The sequence below is a fragment of the Bipolaris sorokiniana genome (genome assembly GCF_000338995.1).
Source record: "Bipolaris sorokiniana ND90Pr unplaced genomic scaffold COCSAscaffold_10, whole genome shotgun sequence".
Lineage (NCBI taxonomy): Eukaryota > Fungi > Ascomycota > Dothideomycetes > Pleosporales > Pleosporaceae > Bipolaris > Bipolaris sorokiniana.
The window spans coordinates 1,281,710-1,304,992 of record NW_006911904.1 but is presented as its reverse complement, the minus strand read 5'-3'; the positions used below and the strand labels follow the sequence as shown (position 1 = coordinate 1,304,992).

Genomic DNA, 23,283 nt, shown 5'->3' with positions numbered 1-23,283 from the left:
TATGCCCAGCCCTACGAGCGATCCCGTGGTGCCCCGCTCCGTACGCCGCTGGCCTAGAGAATGCCCAGCATTGCTTGGGTACTACCCCACAACCGATTGCTTATGTCATTGTATAAAACCCGGCAAAATCGCCGTAGTCTATGCAGTCATTTATTTTATTGATGAGAATTTTACAGAGGCCCCCATGGGTGCCAATCCCATAGCCATTTTCCTAAATAGGCACGAACCGGTAATTGGGAGGAGGGGTTGTCCCGGGATGCCGTGCACGAGACCTCCTATCCAATGAACGACAATGCCTCATCTTAAAGAGAGGCCAGTAAGTGCTGCAAGATGGAAACCTCTTGCAAGCCCTACGGATGGACCACGGGCCACGGACCACCGGTGCAAGGCACGTTTGGTCGGGTACGGAACCCGATTCACTGGGGACTCCTGAGAAAATTAGCCGTGCTCAGGCTTCACAGGGAGTGACGACACAGATGTGGATTGGAGCTGAACCTGTTTTCAAGTGCCTTGTAGGCGAGTCTTTGGTTTCTCCTAAGAGCAAAAGCTTAAGGCTAAGAGCGGGAAAGAAGAATAGCTTGGGCCATATTTAGTGTACTACGTCGCGCTCCAAATTCCTGGCACACGTCATCTGCAGCGTCTTGTACTGTCCGTCTTGACTGTCCTTGGCTGCAAAAGCGATGTGAGCTTGTGGAGTCTGCCATCCACTAAAGATGATAGCTTCGTGGTGGTTTGGCGCAGCATCACATCGCCAGCCGTGTGCTAATTTAAACGGACGGCTACCTTGAAGCTGCTGCGCATGCCTCTGGACTGCCTCGTCGAAACCCCGAGTGGATTCTTCTGAGACACTAATTCTTTCAATCACTAAAATAGGCATATCCAGTGGAAGCAAGTTCACGCCACCAAGTTCCACATGAACTGTCCAACAAAACTGCAGCATCTTTTCTTGGGGGCCGAGAATATGATCTTTGGAAGGTGAGGCAAGGAAGTCTATATGAGCATTGAGACTTGGCCATGTGCCTAAAATATAGATCAAGCCAGGATCGTCGATGCAGTTGTAGAAGTGGGAGCCGGTCTGTAGTTCGGCTCGGACGGTCGACAGGCTCTCAAGCAGTGCCGGGTCGTCGGCTGAGAGCTCTCTTAGACGGAGCTGGGTGACCTCGAGGACGGGCATGGTTTACCGTGGGAATGGAAACGATGCGATGCTGTGTCACAGACCGATATAGCAGCAGGAAGCGGGAGCACGTGCAGGGTGGTGGATGGATAGAGGAAGAGACCAATGGCGAGGAGCAGGGTCCAATTCACAGCGGCTGGACGGCTGGACACTTTGCTGGCTGCGTTAGCGGCTTGGCAGGCCACTTCCACGGCTGCTGCTGCGTTCAGCTCACCTCCTGTTTTGGCATCTCCGTTGCTTGGACACCACCTGTGCCTGATGAAGCTTAAAGCCTGCATGCGGGGACTACAAGGTTACGCGAGATTTTTGACGGTTGGCCAATAGCAAGATTCACATTGGTTCCACACAAATGCTTCACAAGTCCTACCAAATTCCTTCTCTTCACTTCCACGCCATTCATAGGACATTGGAAAGCCTCTTGGATCAACCGTATGCAGCTCTAACTATAATTAAGCCCTCGAGACGTACACTTCTACCTCGAGACTCAAGACGATACTAATTCAAGTTTCACGCCCTGTCCAAGACAGTCTTAGGCGTGGCCAGACTGGTCCAGTGGCAGATCAACCTATCGGCAACGTCCCTCTTCTTGGCGAGGCTTGCCCTCATCTTGTGATGCAGGAATAGTCTGTTCAACAGCCGCAGGCAGCAGGAAGAGTGTGAAGCCGTTATCTCCCGCCATCGCGACGCCATCGCAACGGGCCCGGCGTGTACACCGGCCCGTCATGAGCGAGACGCCTCGCGATGGAGTCCACTGAAGAGCATGTTTCATCGCAAAGTCTGCCTAGAGCGATCACAAGGCATACATGCCTAGAAAAATGATGCACCAAGGAGACACAGCCCTCGAAGCCATCGACAGCCATCTAACGGTTATGGCTGCACACCGGTGAGCCGACTAGTCACTGAGCTCCTACTTGCTAGACCTATTATACCGCTGTCATAGTTATAATACTATGCAAGCTTCTCATTCTATTTGTCCGACACGTCAGTTTTACGGTACAGGGCTGTGAGTCAGCCAGGGCTCAGCCGTAACACCTGGCATCCCCTGATTAATGTGCATCAACCACACCCGCGGGGTCGGTCGCTTCGCGCTCCCTGTCTAAGCCCCCAAATTTTGTGCTCCCATGCAGGGCCATTGCTTGTCGTGGATGGACAGAGTATATATCGACACATGGGAAGCAGCACCCGCGACCGTGGCTACGGAATCATTCTTCTTGCCTTCACTGCTCATGTCGTCTCCACAAGATCGCGGTAGTGTATTGGATAGTTCTTCAAGCGACTCACCAACACTGTCGGACTGTCGAAATGAGAGCATAGCACCACTGCCCCGCAGGCCCATTCCAAGGAAGGGCCACACCAAATCACGCCGTGGGTGCTACAGTTGTAAACGACGACGTATAAAGTGCAACGAGAGACATCCCGAGTGCAGTCACTGCCTCAAAGCTGGGCTACAGTGCGAGTATCCTGCCAACATCATCCAGGCAACTCAGCGCTCCCACGCTATCTCAGGTCCACGGGAGACAGGCAACTTCAGGCCCGCTCCAGGAGTATTCGTGAGCACTTCCCTAAGCCTAGAGTTAGTTTGAAAGTACCTGACAACTATAGTCTATGGGGGATATGCGCTTATTTCACCATTTCCTCATCACTGCATACCCACATCTACCTGTGGGGCAGGATAAGATATGGGTTACTGTAATTCCCAGCTTTGCACATAACGTAGGTTATCTCTAAGAAGGTTTCGAAAGAAGAATATTCTCCAAGCCGATGTATTGTCAGATCCCAGGTCTGCAGGCTGATTCTCGCAGTATGAGTATCTCATCCATTCGATCCTGGCCCTATCTGCATCCCATCTAGATGCCGTAACAAGCTCTGGTGTTGCTGAGCAGGCTATACAACACCGAATCCTAGCAGTGAAGTCGCTCAATGAGGCGTTATCAGTACCCCCGAAGACGCGATGTGAGCGAGATGCTAGAATGGCGGCTGCCTTGGCTCTTGCATTCCAATCAACCCATTTGCAAGACGGCATGGCAGAGTTCCTCACCATGGTCCGTGGTTGCAATCTGATTGCAGGAGACGAAATGTCGCTGAACGAGGATTCGGTTTTCCATGTACGTAGTACTTGCTCCAATCAAAGTTGCAGCCTCATCCTAACGCAAGCTAGGTATTCCGCGAAGACAATCACCTCCAGACAATACGCAACCGCATTAATACCTCGTCAATGAGCTGTGTCAACCAAGAAGATCTCGACATAGCCTCCGTATCCCTCAGCTCAATCGAATCTCTCTACATGTCCGACTGCGAACGATCATATTGGGAGCACCTCGCGAGTGTAGTAAACCACGCATACGAGAGACCGATCGACGCATACACCGCCTTTGTTACACTATACAATATTCCATCGCGGTGGACACACGAACAATTCCAAGCCTTCATCGACCCCAACAACAACGTTGCGCAAATCTTGCTCGCCCACTTCATAGCCATCCAAGCCATCCTCACACCCATCCTCTATCTCGAGCGGGTGGGCTTCCAAGGAGTTAACGCACCTACCGCTGTCTTGGGCTGGATCGAGGGTATCTACTGGAACGTCGCTCACCACTTACGGCATTACGTTGAGTGGCCTAGGCAAGTTTCAAAGTACCCCTTTGGACGATTCATGGGCCAGAAGCTGTCGGATAACCCTGACATAGACCCGAATTTGCTATGACAGAGTCAGAGATAAGATTATACTAACGAAGTGCTACGAGTTTCTTTCCTTCTTTTTTCCTTTTCTATTGGCCCTGGGTTCCCATGACCTGCAATGACATCTCGTGTACATACGCTGGATTTGGAGTTCTATCTTGTAACTTTATTGTCTCTAGTAAAGCTCATCGTTGTGCGATAGTGCAATCATTTTGTCAGAAACTTCCAGGGACTTTACTTTCCTTTGTCATCCATCGTTACATATCCCTTCAAATGCCGAGTTTCTATTCTTCGTTCTCTCATATGTTCAGCAGTGCTATAGTCACCCCAAAAAACACTTCAAGTACTAGGGAGTAAGCTAATAATATATATTGCAATGATTTAATATTGTTACCAAAAGTAGTATAAGACTTTTCCGCATCCCGACGTGACTACATAACGAAATGACTGAACGAAGGTGACCGAACTTTTACAAAGGAAAAGAAAAGAAAAGCGAGTGTCGTGTGAATCCGTATACGAGAAAAAGCAGCGAGTGAACGTCGTGTACGACGATGTGTGAGAGAAAAAGAGAAAAAGAAGAAGAAGAAGAAGAAGAAGAAGGAAAAAAGGGGAAAGCATACAGTACCCCACGCACTTCTCCATCAATCAAACCCCCATACTAGCCACCCACCTCCTAAACCCCCCCTTCCCCCTCTCCCTCCTCATTTCCACCCTCTCCATCTCAACCCTAACCTCATCCTTCAACCCGCACACCCACCACGCCGGCCCCTTCTCCCTAACCACCCTCTCCTGTGCCTTAACCCAATAATCCTGCCCCATAGCGCGATCCTTGACGCGATCGCAGAGCCACTCGAGCCACTCGCCGCGATCCCAGCCACAGCGACCGCCCCATTTCTGTTTGACGCCGAGAGCGAAGTCGTCGATGTCTTTTTTGGCGCAGCGCGGACAGAAGGTTTGTTGCGGGTAGAAAGAGGTGCCTGGGAGCGGGGTGCGGTAGAAGGTGTAGAGGTGGTTGGAGTAAGGGGTGTATTGGGTTTTGCAGGTTGCGCTGATACAGGGGCGGAGGGTGTAGCGCCAGTCCCATGTTTCGTGATGCCGTTGTTGAGGTTTGTCTGGGTTACTACTGCTATTGCTCTTGCTGATGGTGGTGGTAGGCTGAGATGGGGAGCCCAGGACGCGGCGTTTTTGCATTCGAATGAGTTTGGCGTTGTGGATACGACGGTCGTCGCGGTATTCTTCTTTTAGTTCTTCGAATTCGGCGGCGACGGTGCCGAGGGTCTTGCGGCCCGCATTTTGACGGAGCATCTCGTAGGCGTGCTTGAGGGTTGCGTTGGCTTCTTCGAGCTCGCGGACTGCGTGACGAGGACAGTGTGCGTGCAGATGAGATAGGAAGTATGGGCCGCTGGCGAGGTAAAATGATGGACCTAAGTGGAATGGTGTGTAGTGTGCCTTACATAAAGGATATAGACATGGTATGTAGTTTTCAAGTGGGTTGTATTGACCCGAAGGAGCGGTAAAGAATGCCGATGTCTGGAGGGTGGCTGGCGCTGATTGAGTAGAAAAACGGGAAGTATTGTTTTTAGAAGACTCGTAAGATACTCCGCGAGACTTTGAACCAAGGGATGGCGGCTTGTAATGTGCTGGTAGCGGAATTCCCATCCATCTTGGATCGGGCTCTTGGGAGGTTGTTTGTACAAGCGATCTGTGACTGATTCGTCTCTTGATAGCTTGAATGGACATACCATGAGAGGCTGGAAGGGAACTCGGACGGTTGAAATTAGGTGGTGCAGGTGCTGAGTTGTATTGAGAACCGTTAATCTGCTTGGACAAACTCGCAGTCGGACTTGCAAAAGGGAGGCCATTATGGAACTGAAGTGTCGGAAGCGGACTCGGTATTCTTTTGATTATGGATTCTGGTGTTTGTATAGTCCGCCGCTTCACTGACGGCTTAGATCCCAACTTTGGTACCAGTTGTGGTTCGGCGAATCGTACAATGGCTGGCGATGACTTAGAGTGCGACAATGTACGAACCAATTCGGGTGACTTGAGGCTAGGCTTTAGGCTCGACCGGGCAGATTGCGGGGTCAGTAATTCGGGCTGCGGGGCTAACAGTTCATGTTGTAGAGGTGGCAACTGTGGTGGTGTCGTTGACAGCTTAGGTGGTGGTGTTGACGGCTCCGGCGATGATATCGAAGATGAAGATGAAGCTGAATCATCATATTCAAAACTGAGATTTGACTCCGATGAAGCCGGACTCGATGAGTCGCTAGTATTACTGTAGATAAAAGGTATATTAAGAGGTATTAAGCCAGCTGCAGCTAGAGAATAGGTAATGACTGTTGGAGAGCAGCTTGACGAAGCGCTGGCTGACAGAACATGGCGGGCGGCCTACTTTTGTGTAGTATTTGATTACTGAGGAAAGAGTGCATAGACATGTCAGTCCTGGGATACGTAGGCTGAGACAGAATCTCCGGGGATGATGCCGGCATATTGCCGAATGGAAGCCTCATTGGCGGGCAACCATGCTGAAACCAAAAAAGTGTCTTTTTTTAGGGCCGTTGGAATTACTCGATAAGCAATGGTCGATAGTATTCTAGGGACTCGGAAAAGGGGGTTGATTACAGAGAGCGATTTTGACTGGCGCGCTATGAGGTAAAGATTGGAGGAGAGTGCCAATGAAGATAAGGATAGGGCGGTGTTGCTTAGAAACATCTGAATTGGCTGCAGTATTTTACATAGAGATAAACGACAAACAAATCCAAGAGACACATTATATGGAGACGAGAAGGTTTTGTTGGCTTGGTCCCGTCATCCCACGCCAACAGCCAAGTCAGACTCACTCACAAAGAATATCTCCTGATTACCCCCGTCTCAAGAAGAGAATATTGCTTTCAAAGTCTTAAAGGGTTAGCAATTATACATTTCAGCTGACCACAGGTATCAGTATAGCTTACGACATAGCAGAGACATGACCTTGTCGGAATCCTGCCCGCCAAGCTTGGCCCATTCAGTCATGTGGTGATCGACGTTAGTCGCCTCCCGTATATGCAGAGGATGTTCAAGCGAGGTTGCAAGGGTCTGCTACGCGAGAGAAAAAAAAGAAATGCGCTAAGATGATGTTAGTGTTGTGTTATACAGTCTGCCCATATGGCTATGTGGTCGACCACACTCATGCAACGTCAAAATCAAACTTTTGCAATCGTCGAAAAGTGAAGAGGTATAATGGCATATAGTATTCTGATGCTAAGGGGTTCTTTTTCCTTCGAGAACACAACTTGAAACGTTCTTTGCATAGCAATGCCCAAAAAGAAGCATATTCTTGAAATTGGCCAGAAGAACGACTATAGCTTGGGTTGTTTCTGCTTGAGCATAGCTTCGGCGACAAGACGTCGTTGTATCTTGCCGGTCGCAGTCTTAGGCCTAGAAGGGGGTGGTTAGTGCATTCTTCAATACTAAGGCTAACGTCCACATACATGATGTCGGTGAAGAATATCTGCAAAATGTTAGAGAATGTTCCGTATGATTTTTAGGGGTGGCATATTGGCGTACCTCTTTCGGTAGTTTGAACTTGGCAACACGGTCTGTCAACCATGTCTTCAGCTCTCCGGCAGAGAGTGTCTTGCCCTCTTTGAGCACGATTGCCAGGCCGATGTCTTGGCCGTACATCTCGTCCTCAACAGCAAAGCTCACAGCCTCAGAGACGGCGGGATGCTGCGCGATCACGTTATCAAGTTCGATTGGGCTGATCTTCTCACCACCCTTGTTGATCAACTCCTTGATTCGGCCAGTGATGATGACATAACCGTCGGCATCTTTCTTGCCTTGATCTCCAGTACGGAAAAAGCCACCCTTTGTGAAAGATGAAGCATTGGCGGCGGGGTTGTTGAGATACCCCTTGGTAACGTTCTCGCCTCGGATGCAGATCTCTGCTTCTTTGCCCTGCGGCACCTCGTTGCCAGCATCGTCGAGGATCTTGATCTCGACACCCTGACCAATTCCCACACTGCCAGGTTTGCGCTGGCCTGGTGGAAGAGGGTTGCTAGTCATCTGATGCGAGGCTTCAGTCATGGCATAAGCCTCCAAGACGGGCGCGCTGAGTGCCTTCTCAAGTTCGTGGAACGTCTTTGGGGAAAGTGGGCTGGAGCATGATCGGATGAAACGGATATGCGGCATGGGGCTTGGGAGAGGACTCTTCAACAGGATTTGATGAATGGTGGGAACAGCTGTGTACCAATTTGCCTTGTGTTCCTGGAAGTCTTTCCAGAACTCAGAGGCAGAGAACTTGAGCGGCACAATGACAGAGCCGCCAGACGCCAAGGGAGCAAGGAAGCCAGCAAGAAGACCGTGGACGTGGAAGAGAGGCATGACCAACATAGTGCGATCCTTGGCAGACAGTTCGTAGGTGGCCTGGATGTTCTTCATGGTGCGCAACAGATTGCGATGCGTGAGCGGAACAGCCTTGGGGCGTCCAGTCGTGCCGCTGGTGTGCAGTACGAGCGCGACATCCTCAGGCTGTGCCGAGAGAACTGGCGAAGTTTTACCCGCAAGCTTTCCGGCCTCCTTTACGTCCAAGACAACCTCGCTGCCGTTGTAGTAGCACTCTGCAATCGCTGCATTGTATTTCCTCGCAGCTCGGACTGCCGCCGCGTCCTGAGCAAACGCGCCTTTGGGGACGAGCGCAATCGCCGAGCTTAGGTCATCGATGTAGAACTCGAACTCGGATTGCTTGTAGGCTGGGTTCAACGGGGCAGCGATGGCTCTCTGCCAAGATGCAGCAATGAAGGACACGATGAACTCGTACGTGTTGGGCAGCGCAATGGACACGGCAGCCTCGGCAGATACACCGGCCTTTGCCAGTTGCTGCTGGAACGCCTTCACATCTGCGGCCAACTTCTTGTACGAAACTGTCAAGGCTGGTGTACCGGGGACGATGATGGCGGTTGATGGTGAGTCCTTGGAAAAGGCTTGTTCCAAGGTAGTGGGAGACATTGTGATTACAAGTTGGATCTGGAGTACGCGATCAGTGAGATGGTTCAGTCACATAGGCGGGTTTATCTGGGTGTACCTTTCCAGTTTTATGGCGTGCAAAGCAAACATCTATAGATTTTATACAAACACCAAAGCCTGCTCGGATGTGTCTATTGTCGTCTTTAAAGGAGAGTTATCGGATGTCGGAAACGGGAGCACTGGCAAGACGGGACGGTAATAGTCGTTCCTGAAGGTGATACGTAACGCAGCTAACGCCTTAGCGTGGGGAGCCTGCATCAAGACGTGAGCCGCATGCCGCCTTGCCGACTCCACCATCTCTCACCACAACCTCAATCCCCGCCGCCGCCATATTATCGACCCCACCACCTCTGCTGGTCATGACATTCCTGTCGCGACACAATTACTACTAATAAACGGGCTGTTTGATATTCATTCTCCCTCCGCAACACCAACAAACACCACGGAACGCGTCCTTGCGCAAAGCCGCACCTGCTTGCGCATCACCACATCATGGCATCTCCACCGCCGCAGAAGGCTGCCGGCCTGCCGAACCCATATGCCCAGAGGGGCCTTCCCAATCCATATGCCTCGGCCACCATCTCCGCTGCGCCTGTCAAGTACACCGAGGAGCAGGCCAAGGCTGAACAACAGAAGAAAGCACCTGGTAGCTACCTGAACTGCTCCACACTTTGACCTTGACGCACCACTCATGCAAATGTGCAGCTTTTCATAATCCACACAACATCAAGCGCCCTCAGGCGAAGAACCAAGCCAAGAAGCCCGGCACAACTGTCAGGAAGCCTACCATGCCTGCACTTGCCCCGGTCTCCTCTTCAGGCCCTGGACCCGCTGCCGCCAACCCCCAACAACACGGTATCGACTACTACCGGAGTACCGCTGACGACGATGCCGCTATCCTAGAAGAACGTAGGATGCGTAACTATGAGGAGAAGCAGCGAAAGAAGGAACAGAAAAAGTTCAACAAGATGTTTGGCCAGTGGAATCCACAGGCGCCTCACAAGCCCGAGCGATATTCCAACCTACGAGCTTACAGGGCTAGCGGCGGTTACCAGCGCAAGAAGGAGGGTTTCAACGCATTCTTGCGAGGAGCGGCTGCCCAGTACAGATCTCGTAATGAGAGCGAACCCTTGAACGGCTCCCACTCAGCCTCTTCGTCTAGTCCTGCTCCAGCTGCAGTGCCCACCAGACCATCATTTGCCCCGCCGGCCTCCTACGATGATGCCCCTGCAATGCCGCCCTCTGACCAGTCCGGAGAGGATGCCTATGCTTGCCGCATGCAGCTATCACAACCACAGCCAAACAGTGCGTCGTCTCCATCGGCACACGAGCCTGTACCCGGATATCCTCCGCCCCCTCCTTCAGCCACAAATGATTACACGCCTCCACCCCCGCCTCCACCACCAGCTACTTCTGTGCCGACATCTTCAACCTACCAAGGTGCCACCATAGCTGCACCACCCATACGATATGCGAACGCGACCATTTCAGCACCCCCAGTCCGTTATGAGCGTCCCGACGTTCCAATGGAAGATCCAGACGATGACCCAACCCCTGAAGAACGGCCGTCGAAGCGTCCCAAGATCAGCAAGGCAGAAGCGATGATGGCCAAGATGGGATACAAAAAGGGCCAGGGTCTGGGCAAGAACAACGACGGAGTGGTCACTCACCTAGAAGTCAAGATGCGCAAAGTCCCACAGGGAACCAGCACTTTTGATGATGAAGGCGGCAAGGTCAAATCGCAACAAGTCTGGGATGTTCGCGGCGGCGCACGCAATCAGAAAGATGAGCCTGGCAAGTTTGGCGAGGAGTCGTCTGTCGTGGTTACTTGGGGTTGCGTCGATGGCGTGGACTGGGATGCCAACGCTGATCGCAACGACGGTGGTATCCGTCAGGACATGGGTGAGGCGTTTAGCAACAAGGTAAGCTTCCCCCCCCCCCCCCCGGAAAACGCGTACCGTTTTTGGTTTTTGGGTCTCTCGTATACTAACGTCACGCAAGTTTGGCCCAGTTGAGCACGTGCAGCTGGACGAGAAGAACAAGGACGGCGTCGTATACATCCACTTCCAATCCGTCCTCAGCGCCCTCAATGCCGTCAACCGTTTTGACGAAGGCTGGGAGTTTAGAGGCAGGAAGATTCGCGCAAAGTACTATGATGAGCGTAAGTTCCATGCGGGTATTTATGATTATTAACCGCTGCAATATTTTTTCTATGGTCGAGCGTTTGGATGTATGGGGCTTGGGAATATTTACGCTGTAAAGTTTTTGTTGTTTTTACTTTCTGGTATACATCCTCTTTTGTTTTCCTCAGAGTGAGAGAAGGGGATTTATTTATACGAGGGCTTCAAGCATGGGATGCATGTATGTTAGAAAAGGGATGTGGTGAGAGCAAACATGTTATTCTACAAGGCGCTAAGAGCTTCGTATGTGCGATATAAAAATAGTGGGGATTAGGAATATGCATATTATGTTAACACCGCATTCGCATACATGCTTGCTGTGTGACATGAAACCTGGGATTTGAGATCAATGCGAATGTTCACTGGATAATTCCCACTCAATACGTTCTATTCGAAGTGCCACTGCTACATGCAAAATGTTCTATACGCTTGCCCAAAACTTTGAACTCTCATATCAGTCCTTTTGAAAGTGGCAAAAAAAACCCAAAAAAGAGGTAATAGCCCATTTCATCCCTCAGTAGTTATTCATACAGGCATCACAAGATGTGCCCTTTCCCCCCCTAAAGCCCAAGCCATACAACCAATGCGTGCGCCCGACTCCCTGGGTATATGCTTTCTCCTCTTTTCCCCTCCCTTCCCCCCTTGTCAATAACACACACAGCTAAGATGCTCATTTAATCTAAGCATTTCCAGGCTTCTCATCCGTGTCAATATGCCAGACGACATAATTTGGCAGTCCATAGACACCGTAGCCCGCTCGGCGTGCCATTTTAGCAAAGCCTTCGGTTTCCGCCTGGTTCTCAAAGGCGTAGCAAGGGAAGTTAATTCCCGAACGATGAACATCTGCCTTTACGATAATGTTGACACCACCGACACCGTCGAGGGGTATTTCCTCGTCCTTGTCTGCGCGCCAGTCGCCCATTTTGGCCATGTACTTGCGGTTCGTGGGGTATTGCTTGTAACCTGCACAAAATTAGACGAGTTTTGATAGTGGAGAAATGAGGCGATATATACCTTCTGCAAGGACAACGTTCTTGTCCAGAGAAGCTGCAAGTTTAAGACCTTCAGGGGATTCCTGCCAAGAGTTGTAGTCGACTATCCTCGTTAGTAAAAGCTACCCTGACATATCAGGCTGAAAATCTTACATCGCCCTTCAATGTCAACCTTCTTGCCATTTTCTTCCTTGTATCGGTGGAACCAGATATCTGCGACTAGTCAGAATTGCTGCGCTTCAACTCTTGTTGACAAAACTACTCACTGGGAACAAGCACATCGCGGTCGTGTGCAACAAAATCCTCGATAATCTTAGACGGACTGTCCACAATGTCCACATCTCTCCAGTAGACCCAGCTATGGTCGGGCTTCAAGGCAGTTGCGAGCAGGTAGTTTCTCGCTCTACCCAGCGCCTTTCGTCGTGGACCCTGAGCCTCGAAGCCGTGACGGTCCTCTACACTCTGCGAGAGAGTTACACCAAAGTTCTTTTCGACAATCATGGTCGATCTGAACGCAATCTCCGGATTGTTCTGTATTCTCTCCAGCTCCTTGGCCAGTACCGCCACGGTATCATCTGTGGTGTCGCCAACGAGAAATGCCAAATCGATCAAATCGTGAGGGTATGTCAACTCGGCGATAAGATCGAAGTGCTTGGGCAGATAGAAAGACGCATCGCGGAGTGGGGTAAGGATCAAGACGTGTTCCTTATTCTTGACTGCATTCGGGGTGGATTTTATTGAGTTGAGATTTACGTGCTGAATATCGGTGGCATTGACCTCGATTGGCTTGTGATGGTTGAATACAACGGGTGTAGTCAAGTGAGCATGCCATTCTTCGTTCTCGTTTGGTGACATGTGCATGGGTGGTTTAGAGGGGCCGGAGCAGTAGAACCTAAGACAAGGGCATTAATGACGGACATATGAGGCTACAGGTATTACCCTGGTGCTGGTATGGAGCCATGGATAGGAATAGCGTACCTCTGCAACTCGCCGGTGGCTGAGCCCATAGAACGCCATAACAAGATAACAGCTGTCAAGAGACCTAGAGACAGCAGGAATCTTGGATTGCGCGCCGTGTGTAGGACCTGACGCGAGGGTGGCAGTCTTGCCTGGGCGGCCTTCCACGAATATCCTTTGCCCGCAAGCATGTTGAGTCGGTATCTGCCTGCGTTGTCCTTATCCTCGGGCTCGTCCCCTCTGGCCTGGGACAGGCGTATTGAGGAGCTGCGTGCTCTCACTGTGTCGGTGTTGCTCGTCTCCCGTTGCGAGTGACGCGGCGATTGCGGGTGTGATTGCTCCAGTTTGGCGGACGGGGGCGCCTGGGGCGCGAAGGGCTGAGGGCAGTGACAGTGTGACTATCTGGTGGATGTTTAGAGGTGACGTCGCACGATGCTCAATTGGTAAGGGCGGAAGCGACAGACGCGAACAAGAGGTCGCTAACTATGGGGCCCGGACTGTCACTGGCCGGCAGATAAGGAAAGGGCGATAGGCAAACGACAGGCGCGCTTGGTGTTGCGAGGCAAGTGCAACCATGGCTGTGAATGCATTCAGCGCAAGCACCATGTGCAATTGCAAAATGACGCTAACTGTAGATCAATCGCCATAGGTCCACTGATGACGACGACTCAGAAATGAAATCAGTCTCGCTCATGTCCCTTCACTCTACCGTGCCAGACTTCACCCAACCTGGGCTGATTTGTGCAGCCTCAAAACGTCCCGTCCATTGCAGTTGTCGCCATGGCAAGCCGTCTTGTCAGCACCAATGTTATCTCGGGATCCCTTGTCCATGCTGACAGCCCCCCCGCCGCTCATTTGGTGCTGCGGCCACTACCAAGGAGACGGAGAGTCCTTTGACCCCAGCCTTATCTACCCAGATGTCGGATGCGGTAGCCGGTTTGCGGTGTGTACTTAGTAGTAGTAGTAGTAGTAGTAGTTGTTGTTGTTGTTGTTGTGGACATGGAATGGAGGCATGCGCCCAAGCGTGCAACCCGCAGAGGAAGAAGGGCTCAAGCATGTGATGGAGGTCAGGCCTAAATACGAAAACAACTACGTAATGTTTATTTACTTATTTTTGCCTGTGAACATCATCGTATTCCAAGCCTGAATACACTTGGCCGAACCTGCTACATCTATGTACGTCATCAGGTTGATTACAACGTATCGCACTTGCCACAAGCGGCTTCTAGTCACAGATGATAAATGGAGAGCTTCATTTTGCAACGAAGCCGGCCGACCGCAGGACTGCTGCACAGACAAACCGTCATTACACACTTGCACACAGAAATATGCATGGCTCGTCTTGGACAGAAAAGGCTTGAATTCAACTTTTAGCCATTTGCACGCTCAACTCCACGGGGTAACTTATGAACAAAAATAAATGAAGAGAATGATTGCATGAACTATCCCAAACCAAACCTTCCTCGCGGCACTACTACGCCCCACGTCGCTCGGCAGACTTAGATATACTGCGGATTAAATGTCTACCTCGACCCTTTTAGCCAAACAATACATACAATTGTTACATGCTGATCCATGAACCATCCCCACAAGCCCTCCTCCAGTCCTCAGAAGCTGAACCGGGGCTTTACGCCCGTTTCTGCTCGATGCTGTACGCTATCAAAAAAGAGTCAAATCCTTGGGGGTGTAGTCTATGCGATACGGTGAACGCCAGCGTCATCAACCTGCTTAAAAGAAGAGAACAGCGACCATGGCAGCGAGACCAAGAGCACCGTTGACAGGGCTGAGTGAGGTGGCAGCGCCCTGTTGGCCGTTGTTTCCGCTCTGCTTGGTGGGGTCGTGTCCTTGCTGGCCGGGGTCGATAAGAGTTCCCTCGCAGGTGTAGTCCTTGCTCTGGATGAGCTTCTTGGAGTGGAGGTCCTTGTAGAAGTCGCAGGTATCGTTGAGCTGAGCAGACGACTGGAGGTTGAAGGCACCCTTGACGCTGTCGAGCTTGGGAGTGGAGACCCTGAAAATTGATTAGTAAAGACTTCTGGATTGTCGCGTAATATGTACTTACTTGCTGAAGTTACCGCTCATGTCAAAAGCACCGCCGATGCTCTTGAGTTGAGGAAGGCCGTCAACCTCAACGAGCTTGGAGTTGTTGGCAATCTGGATGTTACCACTGATCTTGGTAAGGAGAGGGAAAGAGATGTTGTTGAGTTGCTCGTTGGCAACAACAGCAACGGCCTCACCAACGCTGGTCAGGTTGGGGGCAGAGAAGGTCTCGAAACCGTTGTTGTAGAGACCAAGAGATCCGTTGAGGGTTTCGAGGGAGGGGACGGAGACGGAACCGCAGAAACGGAAGGTCAGGTTGCTAGCCCAGATGAGGTTGGGAAGCTCGACCTTGACGGCCTCGTTGTTATCGGCAAGGGTCAGCGAGGTGGAGACGTTACCAAGCTGCATGGAGATGGAGTCAATGTAGCCGTTGTTGGCAATGAAGATCTCGTCAGCCTCCTCAATGTTGATACCCTTGAGCGAGCGGAGAGCAGTGTTCTGGATGTCGATCTTGTCGGCCTTGGTGACCTCAGAGGTGAAGCCGATCTCCTGGAGGTTGGGGAGCGCCTGCCACTTGATCGAGTCAATGGTCTTGAGCTTGGGGAAGTTCAAGGCGTAGAGGGAGGTGAGGCCCTTGAGGTCCATGGCTCCGTCGAGAGTCTCGAGGTCGCTGGCGCTAATCTGCTTCATGTCGGAGTTGTCATGGGCGACCAGGTTACCGGTGATCTTCTTGACGCCATTGATGGCAATGTCCTCGGTGGTGCCGGTAGCAATGGCAATGTTACCCGAGAAGGTCGAGCAGCTAGCCAGGGCAGTGGCATCGCCGGCATTCTGGATGGTGGTGGTTGCGGAAACGCTGCAGGCGGCTGGAGGAGCTAGTTAGCGAGGCCGCGCAATCACGTCTTGTTGGGAAAGCAAACACGCACCGTAGGCAGTGCTGGCGGCGACGAGGGCCGGAGCAGCGAGCTTGAGCATGGAAGGCATTTTTTTGTTGTGTAATTGAAGCAGGACGGTAACTGCGAGTAAATGTAAGTGGGCGCGTCGAAACGGAGAGTGGAGTCGGCCGAAGGCTGCGACAGTTACGTACCTGGGATGTTAAGACTGCTCGCACCGTTTCAGTTTGGTGGGCGCTGAGGAAGAGTGGGTGCGGGAGCTGGAGCGAGAGGAAGAATTAACTAGAAAAGCAGGCAGTATTAAATGGAATAGTCCCAGTGGCGCGATTGAAGAAGGCGCGGTCGTCAAGAGCGAGTGGATGAAGACAAGGAGAAGAAGGACTTTGCAAACAAGAGCGAGAGCATGGAGAAAAGGGGAGCGCGATGGTGCCAGACGCGGCCGGCGCTAGGGGCAGCGCTAGTGGTTGCGCCGGCGATCATTGGCGGCCTGGGCGGGTGCCCAGCATCATCGATGCTCACTTTGGACGCAGTCAATGCCGCAGACGGACCATGGATGCTTGCCCGCCTGGCGCCACTGCTGCTGCTGCTGCTGCTACCACGACGACGACAACCATCAGGAAAACCACTGCCACTAGCCGCATCCTGTCTGTCCACCGACCGACCCCATGTGCTACTACTCACTGCTCTCTCACGGCTCTCTCACGGCTCCCGCGCTCGACTGTGACACCCACCACCTCTCTTTGTCGGTACTATCTACCTACCCTAGAGGAGGGCCCAGCATGCCCGCGGCGTCGGTCCCAATTTCACCCTCTGCACGGCCGCCCCGTTATCCCTCGCAAGCAAGTGCAAGCAGCATCCAAATCCTGTATTATCCACCATGTGCGGGCCTCGCATCCAGGGTAGCGTTTGCATCGCCCCTCGCCCTCCTTGCTAGTAGGCCTCTAGTAGTCTGGACGCGACCATGATGCGCTCTCCCCCGCTAGCTGCCTGCCACGTCCATTCTTTGTGCCCACCTCACAACTGCCAATTGCCAATTGCACCCACACAGGCGGATGGGCGGCACGTTGTGCTGTAGTGCAAAAGTCAACGGGCAGCCACTGTCCACTGTTGCCACCGTCGAGGCCGATGCGAAACACAACAAGCAACTGCCTCTTACGCGGCCTTGACTAGGCCGGCTCCCCCCTGACGTCGGTCTCGAGCACCTCTCCAATCGCTCCAATGCGGTTACATCCGCTCCTCATCCGGCTAGCCTGCCCGTTGCAATCTCCACCCTCGCTCAACACCAATAATGCTGCCAACAAACTGTGCTATTCTCTCCTCTCCCCCCGGCGACCGCTTTGGGCCCTCCTGCTGCTTTGCGCTATCGTGCAGCCGCCTCCTTTACCGTTCCCGCGCCCAGTTGCATCATCGAGGCCCGCAGCCTCATTTCCTTTCCCCGAGGCGTTCACACTGCTCACAACTGCATCCGCTCGCTTATCGATTCCCTATCCCCGAAGAACAGCCTCGCCAGCGTCTGCCAAGCAAATTACAAGACCCGCATTGATTCATGTCTCATTTCCCATGCCGAGCCCCATCCCTCGACATCAGCCCATGCCCTTTCCGCTTCGTATCCCGCTACTCGCTGAAACAAGTAGACAGGTATGACATCGCTGCCGCCAGCTTCTTGTTTCGACATCCAAGATATTCTAGAAAGCGCCAAGTCGGTCGCGAAGCTTGCATATGCTCATGCGCAACACACTCTCGGTCTTGTTTTTGTCGCGACAACAAGTTTCCTTTGTTTCAACATCTCTATTTTCGCCGCATCCTGCTGCACATACCACCACGACAAAGCAACCACATGGCAATTCCAACATATGATTTACATGTTCTCGGGCCAAGACAACAAACCTCCACCATGCCCGGGTCTTGACGCTCCCACTGCTTTCTGTTGATGTTCATCCCCCGTAATCTGCCCTGCACCCACTGTTAGCCGCGCGGCCATTTTAAGCACACCGAAAGAAACATGGCCTGGCGGGGAACTCAAATCTCCCTTAATATCAAAAGTGGCTCCTCGGCAAACACCTAATGGCTATTCAAGTCTAGGTGTCTGTAGGAAGGACCTCCACCGCATGTGCTGATTGTTCTAGTACGATAAGGCCCGACTGTATGACTGTGCTTGTCGTGCTCGAGAGGTCGCCCATGTACACTTGCAGCTCAACATGACACAGCAAACAGCACAGTACTTGTCCTACCCAGCTAACTGATGAGAGCTGTTCTAGAAAAGCTACCTAGGCCCACAGACCATTTCCGTTTCGATTGGCCATTACACCTTGTACGATACTTGCACAACAAGCTCAACATAGTCTCTGTCACAAGTCTTTGCTTGCGCTCAACCCTTTACCCAAATCTGTTCTTTAACTGCAAGGTTGCCTTACCAAACATGTTGTACAATGCCCTACATAGTTCAATTCAAGGTTAGTGTTCCAATATAAACTTTACGACGAGAGTTCCCGGGTAAGCGGACCATGTAACTCAAGTCTCGAGCGCCGGACGAACGAGGCATCCTGTGCCTCGCGGAGGAACCCTTTTTCAAGGCAGCCAGCAGATGTGATACATTAGTATCAACAAGACCACACATCAAACTATGATCATTTTACTATCCGGATCCCTCTTCAACAAAAGGGTCCAGCAAAGATGGTAGACAATGATGTCTTTCAAGCTCCAGTGCGGCTCATGTTCACGCTCACGTTATCTTGGCTAGATCAAGCCTTTTGCTCGCCCTAAGCTTATTGCAATTTTACTCGCTTACTCTGCTGCTTTGCCGGCACGACGCTTTGAGGTTCCACCTCCATGGGCTATTGGTGGTTACTAGCGATGACGCTGTCTCACCCCTATTTTCATCCGGCAATGACGATACTAGCGGCGCCGCTGTGGCATCTGTGTATACGAAAAAGGGATCTTGTGTTCTGATTTGTCCACTTGAATAAGTCCAGCATTAATGATGGTACTTTGAAGTTGATCACATGTTTGCACGTGGCATCTTTTGACGAATCTAATGATAGCCCGATATATGTAAGTACCAACACTCCGCCATCTCCACGCCAAGAAATCGACATCTCCATCAAAAAAATCCCAATGACCTGGTCAACGACTATTGATCATCTGCTGATCAACAGACTGATAATCATATGCAATCGATCTTTTCCTCGTCAGAACACCTAAGAAATCTAAGAAAAAAACCCTGTCTCTACCTGACCCACAAAACCCACACTTGCACACATCATACGCACATCGGGAACCCCTCTTCCTTCTCCACAAAACAAGCACATCGCAAACTCTTCCTTCTCCACAAAAAAAAAGATATACACGCACGACCCTCTAGATTGTAAACCAGGGGATCAAGAGGTAAAAAAATATACGAAAAAGAAAGGGAAACCTGCTGTCATGATGCCAGTCCTGCCACTACATCTTTCCACACATATTACAGCTGCCAGCGATTGCAGCTTCACCCATCCACGCAGCTGCAACACCGTTTCTACAAGCTGCAAGTAGGGGTCTGTGACCCTACCTGTCCTATCTAAACTTAGTAAGACATCTTACCTCTACTATACAAACTAGGCTAAGTTAGGGCAACTAAATAGACAGCTTTGGCTCTAAGAAGTGACTTATGATTGTATTGGACTCACTACTGTACAATAGTGAGTAGAAGAAAATGAGATATTTATTACAGAACTATACTATATTGCACGCCTGACAGTCCAGACTGCAACGCGCCAATGGTAGGAAAGGACTTTGCCGTAACACATCTTTCGCCTCCTGGCACTCTACCGTGTAATCACACCTTGTTTTGTTTCAACTACAGTGTATTCGTCTCCCCCTTCACTGCCATCTTCACCCACCGTTCTTGTTCGGCTTACTCCTGCCTCGCCATATGGTGTTCCGTCCGGGTTGACCCTGCCACTCTTGGAAAACACAAAGTAACCCTCTGGGTCCCAATAATGGTACTCTCTCCGAGCATCATTCCATATCCATTTCACAGATTGGTTAGACTCTTCTTGAGGGGACACGTATTCTGGCATTGCCAGACCTTGTGTCCTAACTTCTTCCTCTAGCCTCTCAAGTGCGTTGTTCAAGGTGTTCATCCCGTCCAGTTCGATGCCTTGGAGCAGAGACATGATCGTCCTGTTGATATTCATTATAGTGTCTGAAAGCGGCATGCCCGTGTACACAGTTCGGTAGTGACCCACTTGATAGAGCTGGTCTGTGATTCTGCCACATCTGGCTTCGTATTGATCAAGCTATATTTGCAGATAAGTTTTTGCTGCAAAGATGCAATCATACACGATTGTTACAAGGTAAACTCACTCTAGTCGAGAAGCGAGGGTAGGTGTGCTGCCGGTCACTAAACTTCATCGCACTAATACTTAGTTTCACAAGTTTTAGTGCTTCTGTAATTCCAATGCCTACGTCCCAGCGAGAATCAGTGTTCAATGCCATTGCGAAGAGGATATCTGCAGAGGCCTAGAGATATTGTTTAGGGTATGATCATCATGATGTCTCCGCTTATGTGTGACCAGACTACCCTTTTGTTCATTTCCTCTCAACAAGGCTGAGGCGTATGGAAGGGGTCAAAACATGGCATAGTGTTATTGGGGGCCAAAAAGCTCTATATCTCAGCTTAGTAAGATCCAGAAGCTACCTTGGACTTGATTTGACAAAAGTTGCGTATATTGCTAAGTCGTCTAGGTAGTCACTACTTGCAGTATACAACTAACAGTGTATACGGTTTCTCGCTGCGCAGAGACTAGCATTACTTAACACAGCTTTGAAACGTTTACCGTATAGCGTTGCAGCAATTTTAGAACGTACAACTGAATTTGCTATCGAATATAGCGAGACAATTCACTGTTGTTGTAGGAGGCATGTTACAGTAATGAGTCTTATGCGGTTATAAGTAACTTTGTAGTCTTAAAGCTATCTGTCTAGATGCCTAGCTTATTTTGTAGAGGCGAGATATCTTACTAGATAGGCTAGGTGGGGTTACAGACCTCTGGTTGTAGCTTGTAGAAACGGTGTTGCAGCTGCGTGGAAGGGTGAAGCTGCAATCGCTAGCAGCTGTAACGAGATATCGCAAGATCATCATGGCTTTTGCAAGACAGTGACGTCAACATCGGCTATGCGCCACATGTACCACATGAGGAGTGATCTGAAAAGAATACCATTAGTTTCTCCAATTCTTGTTGGAAAAAAGAAGATTATACAGGGAAGAAAGAGCGGTACCACGTACCTATACGGTGAGAACTTGGCGGCTGTAGCAAGCATGTCTTGCTCACTCATATATCTAAATGTTGCGAGAGGACTTGCATTAGTATTTACGCTGACTGACGAGAATAAAGAAGGGGGATACGTACTTCCACTTCCCACCTTTATTCTTAAGTTTGCTTACGTCTCGGCCAGCGTAGACGGCCATACCGCGTCTGTAAAACCCTACATTAGCTTTATTCTTCTTCCCCATACTTCTTGAAAAAAGGGAAGCAAGGGAAAAGGAAGACTCTTGCACAAAAGTTCGCAACCGTAAAAGAAAACGAAAAAAAAGATGAAACATACTGTACCCCCAAATCACCCGTACTAAAAACATCCATCCTCTTCAACCCAAAACACGCAAACATCTCCACACTCCAGCGCCCCAGCCCGCGCACTGCGACAAGCTTCTCAATCAGCTCTTCGTCGCTGGCACTTACTAGCATCTCAGCTGAGAGCTCACCCGACGCGAATTTCTCGGCGAGTCCGTGGATGTACTCTGCTTTGCGCTGGGATAGCCCCGCCGTACGCAGGGTAGGTAAGGAAAGAGCGAGGACTTGGGAGGGGGAAGGGAAGGAAGGGTGGGTGGAGGGGAAGAGGCATGTGAATTTTGAGCGGATGGAGGCGGCGGCTTGGCTTGAGACCTATGAGGATTTTATTAGTTGTTGTGCGTTATGTATGTGATTTTCTTGCTGTTTCTTTTATTTTATTTTATTTTTCTCCTTGTATTGCTTGGATGGAAGGAAGGAATGGGTGATGGTATAGAGAATGAGAACGGAAGTACCTGTTGTCCAATGATCCCGGAACTCAAGGCTGTAAATGGATCCACTACTTCTCGCAGCCCCTCTGGACTGAAAATCTTACAATGATGCTTTTCGATCAATGTCTTCAATTTGGGGTCTACGCTCACTAAATGTGCTTCTGCGTCTTTTAACAGGCGATCGATGTTCGTGCTTGCACTGGGGATCGCGCCCACGTCCGGAGGTACCAGTTCTTTGGCTTTGCGCTTGCGAGCAGGTGTTGCGTCTTCGGGCTTTACTGGTGATGATCCGTAGGCTTGGACGGTGTGAGAGCCGTTTGGTGTCGCTAGAGGTGCGTTTGTGATGTGTGGTTCTGCAGGACGGGGTTGCAGGTTAGAAAGATCGTCCAGTGGGTGATCCAAGTCTGTTCGGCCTTTTGATAGAAGCGTGACGGCTGCAGGAGTGGGTGTAAAAGGGACTAGCTTTATTGGCGATTCTCCAGTTGGCTTCGTTTTGCGTTTCTTGGGAAGAGGCGTTACGGGGTCAGATGGGGATGCAATATCCGGAATTGGCTGTTCTATGATTCCCTTGGTGTTTTCTTTGGCTCCAGGCTTCCCTGATACATCGCCTGGTGGTTGTGACTTGGACGCGACTTTCGAAGTTTTGCGCTTCTTTGCCGCCGCATTTGATTTGGTAGCTTTCTCATACCTTGCAACACCATTTTGACTATCTGAATCTGATACTTTTGGTATATTAGTACTTGCGACGCGTGCTGAGCGTCTTAAAGACATGGTTTGTGGCTTGTAGATGTTCCAACGGATGTTGGCTATTCTAGTTAATAGGCCCTGACGTCATACGGTGAGTGCGCTGTTAGCCAGGGGTTGCAACGACGTACGGTGTGTTTCAGCGTTTGTCCTGCTATGGTGCTCCAGAAAAGCATGTGCTCGATAGTTGATGTTGGAAGTGGCGAGCTTGACGCGTTACATGATGGGGCTTCTTTGTGTTCAGCCTAGCTGACGCCTGAGCACATGATCGCGTGGCGCTGACATATCAAGAATGACGATAACGTGCGGGATCAGTGAGCTGGCCGGAACAGTAAGCTGGCCGCCCCACCAAACTCGACGTGACATTCTACACAATTGAGCCACAACAATAAGAGATAATATAATCATATTTTATTATAAGATAGTTTATTATAGTCTGCATTAAGTCCTTTTATAACCTTGGGTGTGGCACTTCGTGCACGTTGGCGGCGCGCGCTGGCGTCTCTCACCCGCCTAGCTCTGGCTAGCCTCCATGACCACTCTTTCTGCCTCTATAGTAAGCTACTGAGCCTGCTACACC

The 23,283-nt window shown here is 50.8% G+C and overlaps 10 protein-coding genes across 10 annotated transcripts; 3 read left to right on the top strand and 7 right to left on the bottom strand.

Moving 5' to 3' along the window:
• Positions 1 to 507: 507 nt before the first annotated feature.
• Positions 508 to 1,247, bottom strand: COCSADRAFT_38579 (uncharacterized protein). The gene has a single exon (XM_007703463.1). It carries the CDS (start codon positions 1,172 to 1,174, stop codon positions 590 to 592), a length of 585 nt encoding a protein of 194 aa, XP_007701653.1. The 5' UTR covers positions 1,175 to 1,247; the 3' UTR covers positions 508 to 589.
• Positions 1,248 to 2,400: 1,153 nt separating this feature from the next.
• On the top strand, positions 2,401 to 3,878 carry COCSADRAFT_93685 (uncharacterized protein; the record flags this gene model as incomplete). Its single annotated transcript, XM_007703821.1, has 4 exons — positions 2,401 to 2,724; positions 2,777 to 2,887; positions 2,977 to 3,279; positions 3,333 to 3,878. The coding sequence occupies 4 exons, from the start codon at positions 2,401 to 2,403 to the stop codon at positions 3,876 to 3,878; spliced, it is 1,284 nt and encodes a 427-aa protein (XP_007702011.1).
• A 620-nt stretch (positions 3,879 to 4,498) lies between these two features.
• COCSADRAFT_182943 (uncharacterized protein) lies at positions 4,499 to 6,231 on the bottom strand (the record flags this gene model as incomplete). Its single annotated transcript, XM_007703820.1, has 2 exons — positions 4,499 to 6,128; positions 6,191 to 6,231. 2 exons carry the CDS (start codon positions 6,229 to 6,231, stop codon positions 4,499 to 4,501), a joined length of 1,671 nt encoding a protein of 556 aa, XP_007702010.1.
• Positions 6,232 to 7,063: 832 nt separating this feature from the next.
• COCSADRAFT_38577 (uncharacterized protein) lies at positions 7,064 to 9,034 on the bottom strand. The gene is made up of 4 exons (XM_007703462.1): positions 8,919 to 9,034; positions 7,403 to 8,860; positions 7,327 to 7,346; positions 7,064 to 7,273 (listed from the first exon to the last, which is right to left on the bottom strand). The coding sequence occupies exons 2-4, from the start codon at positions 8,840 to 8,842 to the stop codon at positions 7,195 to 7,197; spliced, it is 1,539 nt and encodes a 512-aa protein (XP_007701652.1). The 5' UTR covers positions 8,843 to 8,860; positions 8,919 to 9,034; the 3' UTR covers positions 7,064 to 7,194.
• A 318-nt stretch (positions 9,035 to 9,352) lies between these two features.
• COCSADRAFT_121649 (uncharacterized protein) lies at positions 9,353 to 11,340 on the top strand (the record flags this gene model as incomplete). The annotated part of the gene is made up of 3 exons (XM_007703819.1): positions 9,353 to 9,506; positions 9,566 to 10,782; positions 10,862 to 11,340. 3 exons carry the CDS (start codon positions 9,353 to 9,355, stop codon positions 11,051 to 11,053), a joined length of 1,563 nt encoding a protein of 520 aa, XP_007702009.1. The 3' UTR covers positions 11,054 to 11,340.
• Positions 11,341 to 11,719: 379 nt separating this feature from the next.
• On the bottom strand, positions 11,720 to 13,180 carry COCSADRAFT_173136 (glycosyltransferase family 62 protein; the record flags this gene model as incomplete). Its single annotated transcript, XM_007703818.1, has 5 exons — positions 11,720 to 12,003; positions 12,055 to 12,135; positions 12,186 to 12,245; positions 12,299 to 12,924; positions 13,011 to 13,180. 5 exons carry the CDS (start codon positions 13,178 to 13,180, stop codon positions 11,720 to 11,722), a joined length of 1,221 nt encoding a protein of 406 aa, XP_007702008.1.
• Positions 13,181 to 14,304: 1,124 nt separating this feature from the next.
• Positions 14,305 to 16,311, bottom strand: COCSADRAFT_38574 (uncharacterized protein). The gene is made up of 4 exons (XM_007703461.1): positions 16,114 to 16,311; positions 15,953 to 16,042; positions 15,049 to 15,892; positions 14,305 to 14,997 (listed from the first exon to the last, which is right to left on the bottom strand). Exons 2-4 carry the CDS (start codon positions 16,008 to 16,010, stop codon positions 14,718 to 14,720), a joined length of 1,182 nt encoding a protein of 393 aa, XP_007701651.1. The 5' UTR covers positions 16,011 to 16,042; positions 16,114 to 16,311; the 3' UTR covers positions 14,305 to 14,717.
• Positions 16,312 to 17,113: 802 nt separating this feature from the next.
• Positions 17,114 to 17,907, top strand: COCSADRAFT_223533 (uncharacterized protein). The gene has a single exon (XM_007703817.1). It carries the CDS (start codon positions 17,138 to 17,140, stop codon positions 17,561 to 17,563), a length of 426 nt encoding a protein of 141 aa, XP_007702007.1. The 5' UTR covers positions 17,114 to 17,137; the 3' UTR covers positions 17,564 to 17,907.
• Positions 17,908 to 19,722: 1,815 nt separating this feature from the next.
• Positions 19,723 to 20,395, bottom strand: COCSADRAFT_173134 (uncharacterized protein; the record flags this gene model as incomplete). The annotated part of the gene is made up of 2 exons (XM_007703816.1): positions 19,723 to 20,196; positions 20,264 to 20,395. The coding sequence occupies 2 exons, from the start codon at positions 20,393 to 20,395 to the stop codon at positions 19,723 to 19,725; spliced, it is 606 nt and encodes a 201-aa protein (XP_007702006.1).
• Positions 20,396 to 21,037: 642 nt separating this feature from the next.
• On the bottom strand, positions 21,038 to 22,730 carry COCSADRAFT_93648 (uncharacterized protein; the record flags this gene model as incomplete). Its single annotated transcript, XM_007703815.1, has 6 exons — positions 21,038 to 21,104; positions 21,186 to 21,239; positions 21,310 to 21,375; positions 21,506 to 21,835; positions 21,976 to 22,526; positions 22,593 to 22,730. The coding sequence occupies 6 exons, from the start codon at positions 22,728 to 22,730 to the stop codon at positions 21,038 to 21,040; spliced, it is 1,206 nt and encodes a 401-aa protein (XP_007702005.1).
• Positions 22,731 to 23,283: the final 553 nt, after the last annotated feature.

What these genes read in the sequence shown, in the direction of transcription:
- COCSADRAFT_38579 (XM_007703463.1), bottom strand. Translation starts at nt 1,174, where the DNA reads ATGCCCGTCCTCGAGGTCACCCAGCTCCGTCTAAGAGAGCTCTCAGCC.
- COCSADRAFT_38577 (XM_007703462.1), bottom strand. Translation starts at nt 8,842, where the DNA reads ATGTCTCCCACTACCTTGGAACAAGCCTTTTCCAAGGACTCACCATCA. An exon ending in AGTTCAAACTACCGAAAGAG is followed by an intron (nt 7,347 to 7,402) that starts GTACGCCAATAT and finishes AACATTTTGCAG; the next exon opens with ATATTCTTCACCGACATCAT. An exon ending in ATATTCTTCACCGACATCAT is followed by an intron (nt 7,274 to 7,326) that starts GTATGTGGACGT and finishes ACCCCCTTCTAG; the next exon opens with GCCTAAGACTGCGACCGGCA.
- COCSADRAFT_38574 (XM_007703461.1), bottom strand. Translation starts at nt 16,010, where the DNA reads ATGCCTTCCATGCTCAAGCTCGCTGCTCCGGCCCTCGTCGCCGCCAGC. An exon ending in CGCCGCCAGCACTGCCTACG is followed by an intron (nt 15,893 to 15,952) that starts GTGCGTGTTTGC and finishes TAGCTCCTCCAG; the next exon opens with CCGCCTGCAGCGTTTCCGCA. An exon ending in ATGAGCGGTAACTTCAGCAA is followed by an intron (nt 14,998 to 15,048) that starts GTAAGTACATAT and finishes ATCAATTTTCAG; the next exon opens with GGTCTCCACTCCCAAGCTCG.
- COCSADRAFT_223533 (XM_007703817.1), top strand. Translation starts at nt 17,138, where the DNA reads ATGCGGTTACATCCGCTCCTCATCCGGCTAGCCTGCCCGTTGCAATCT.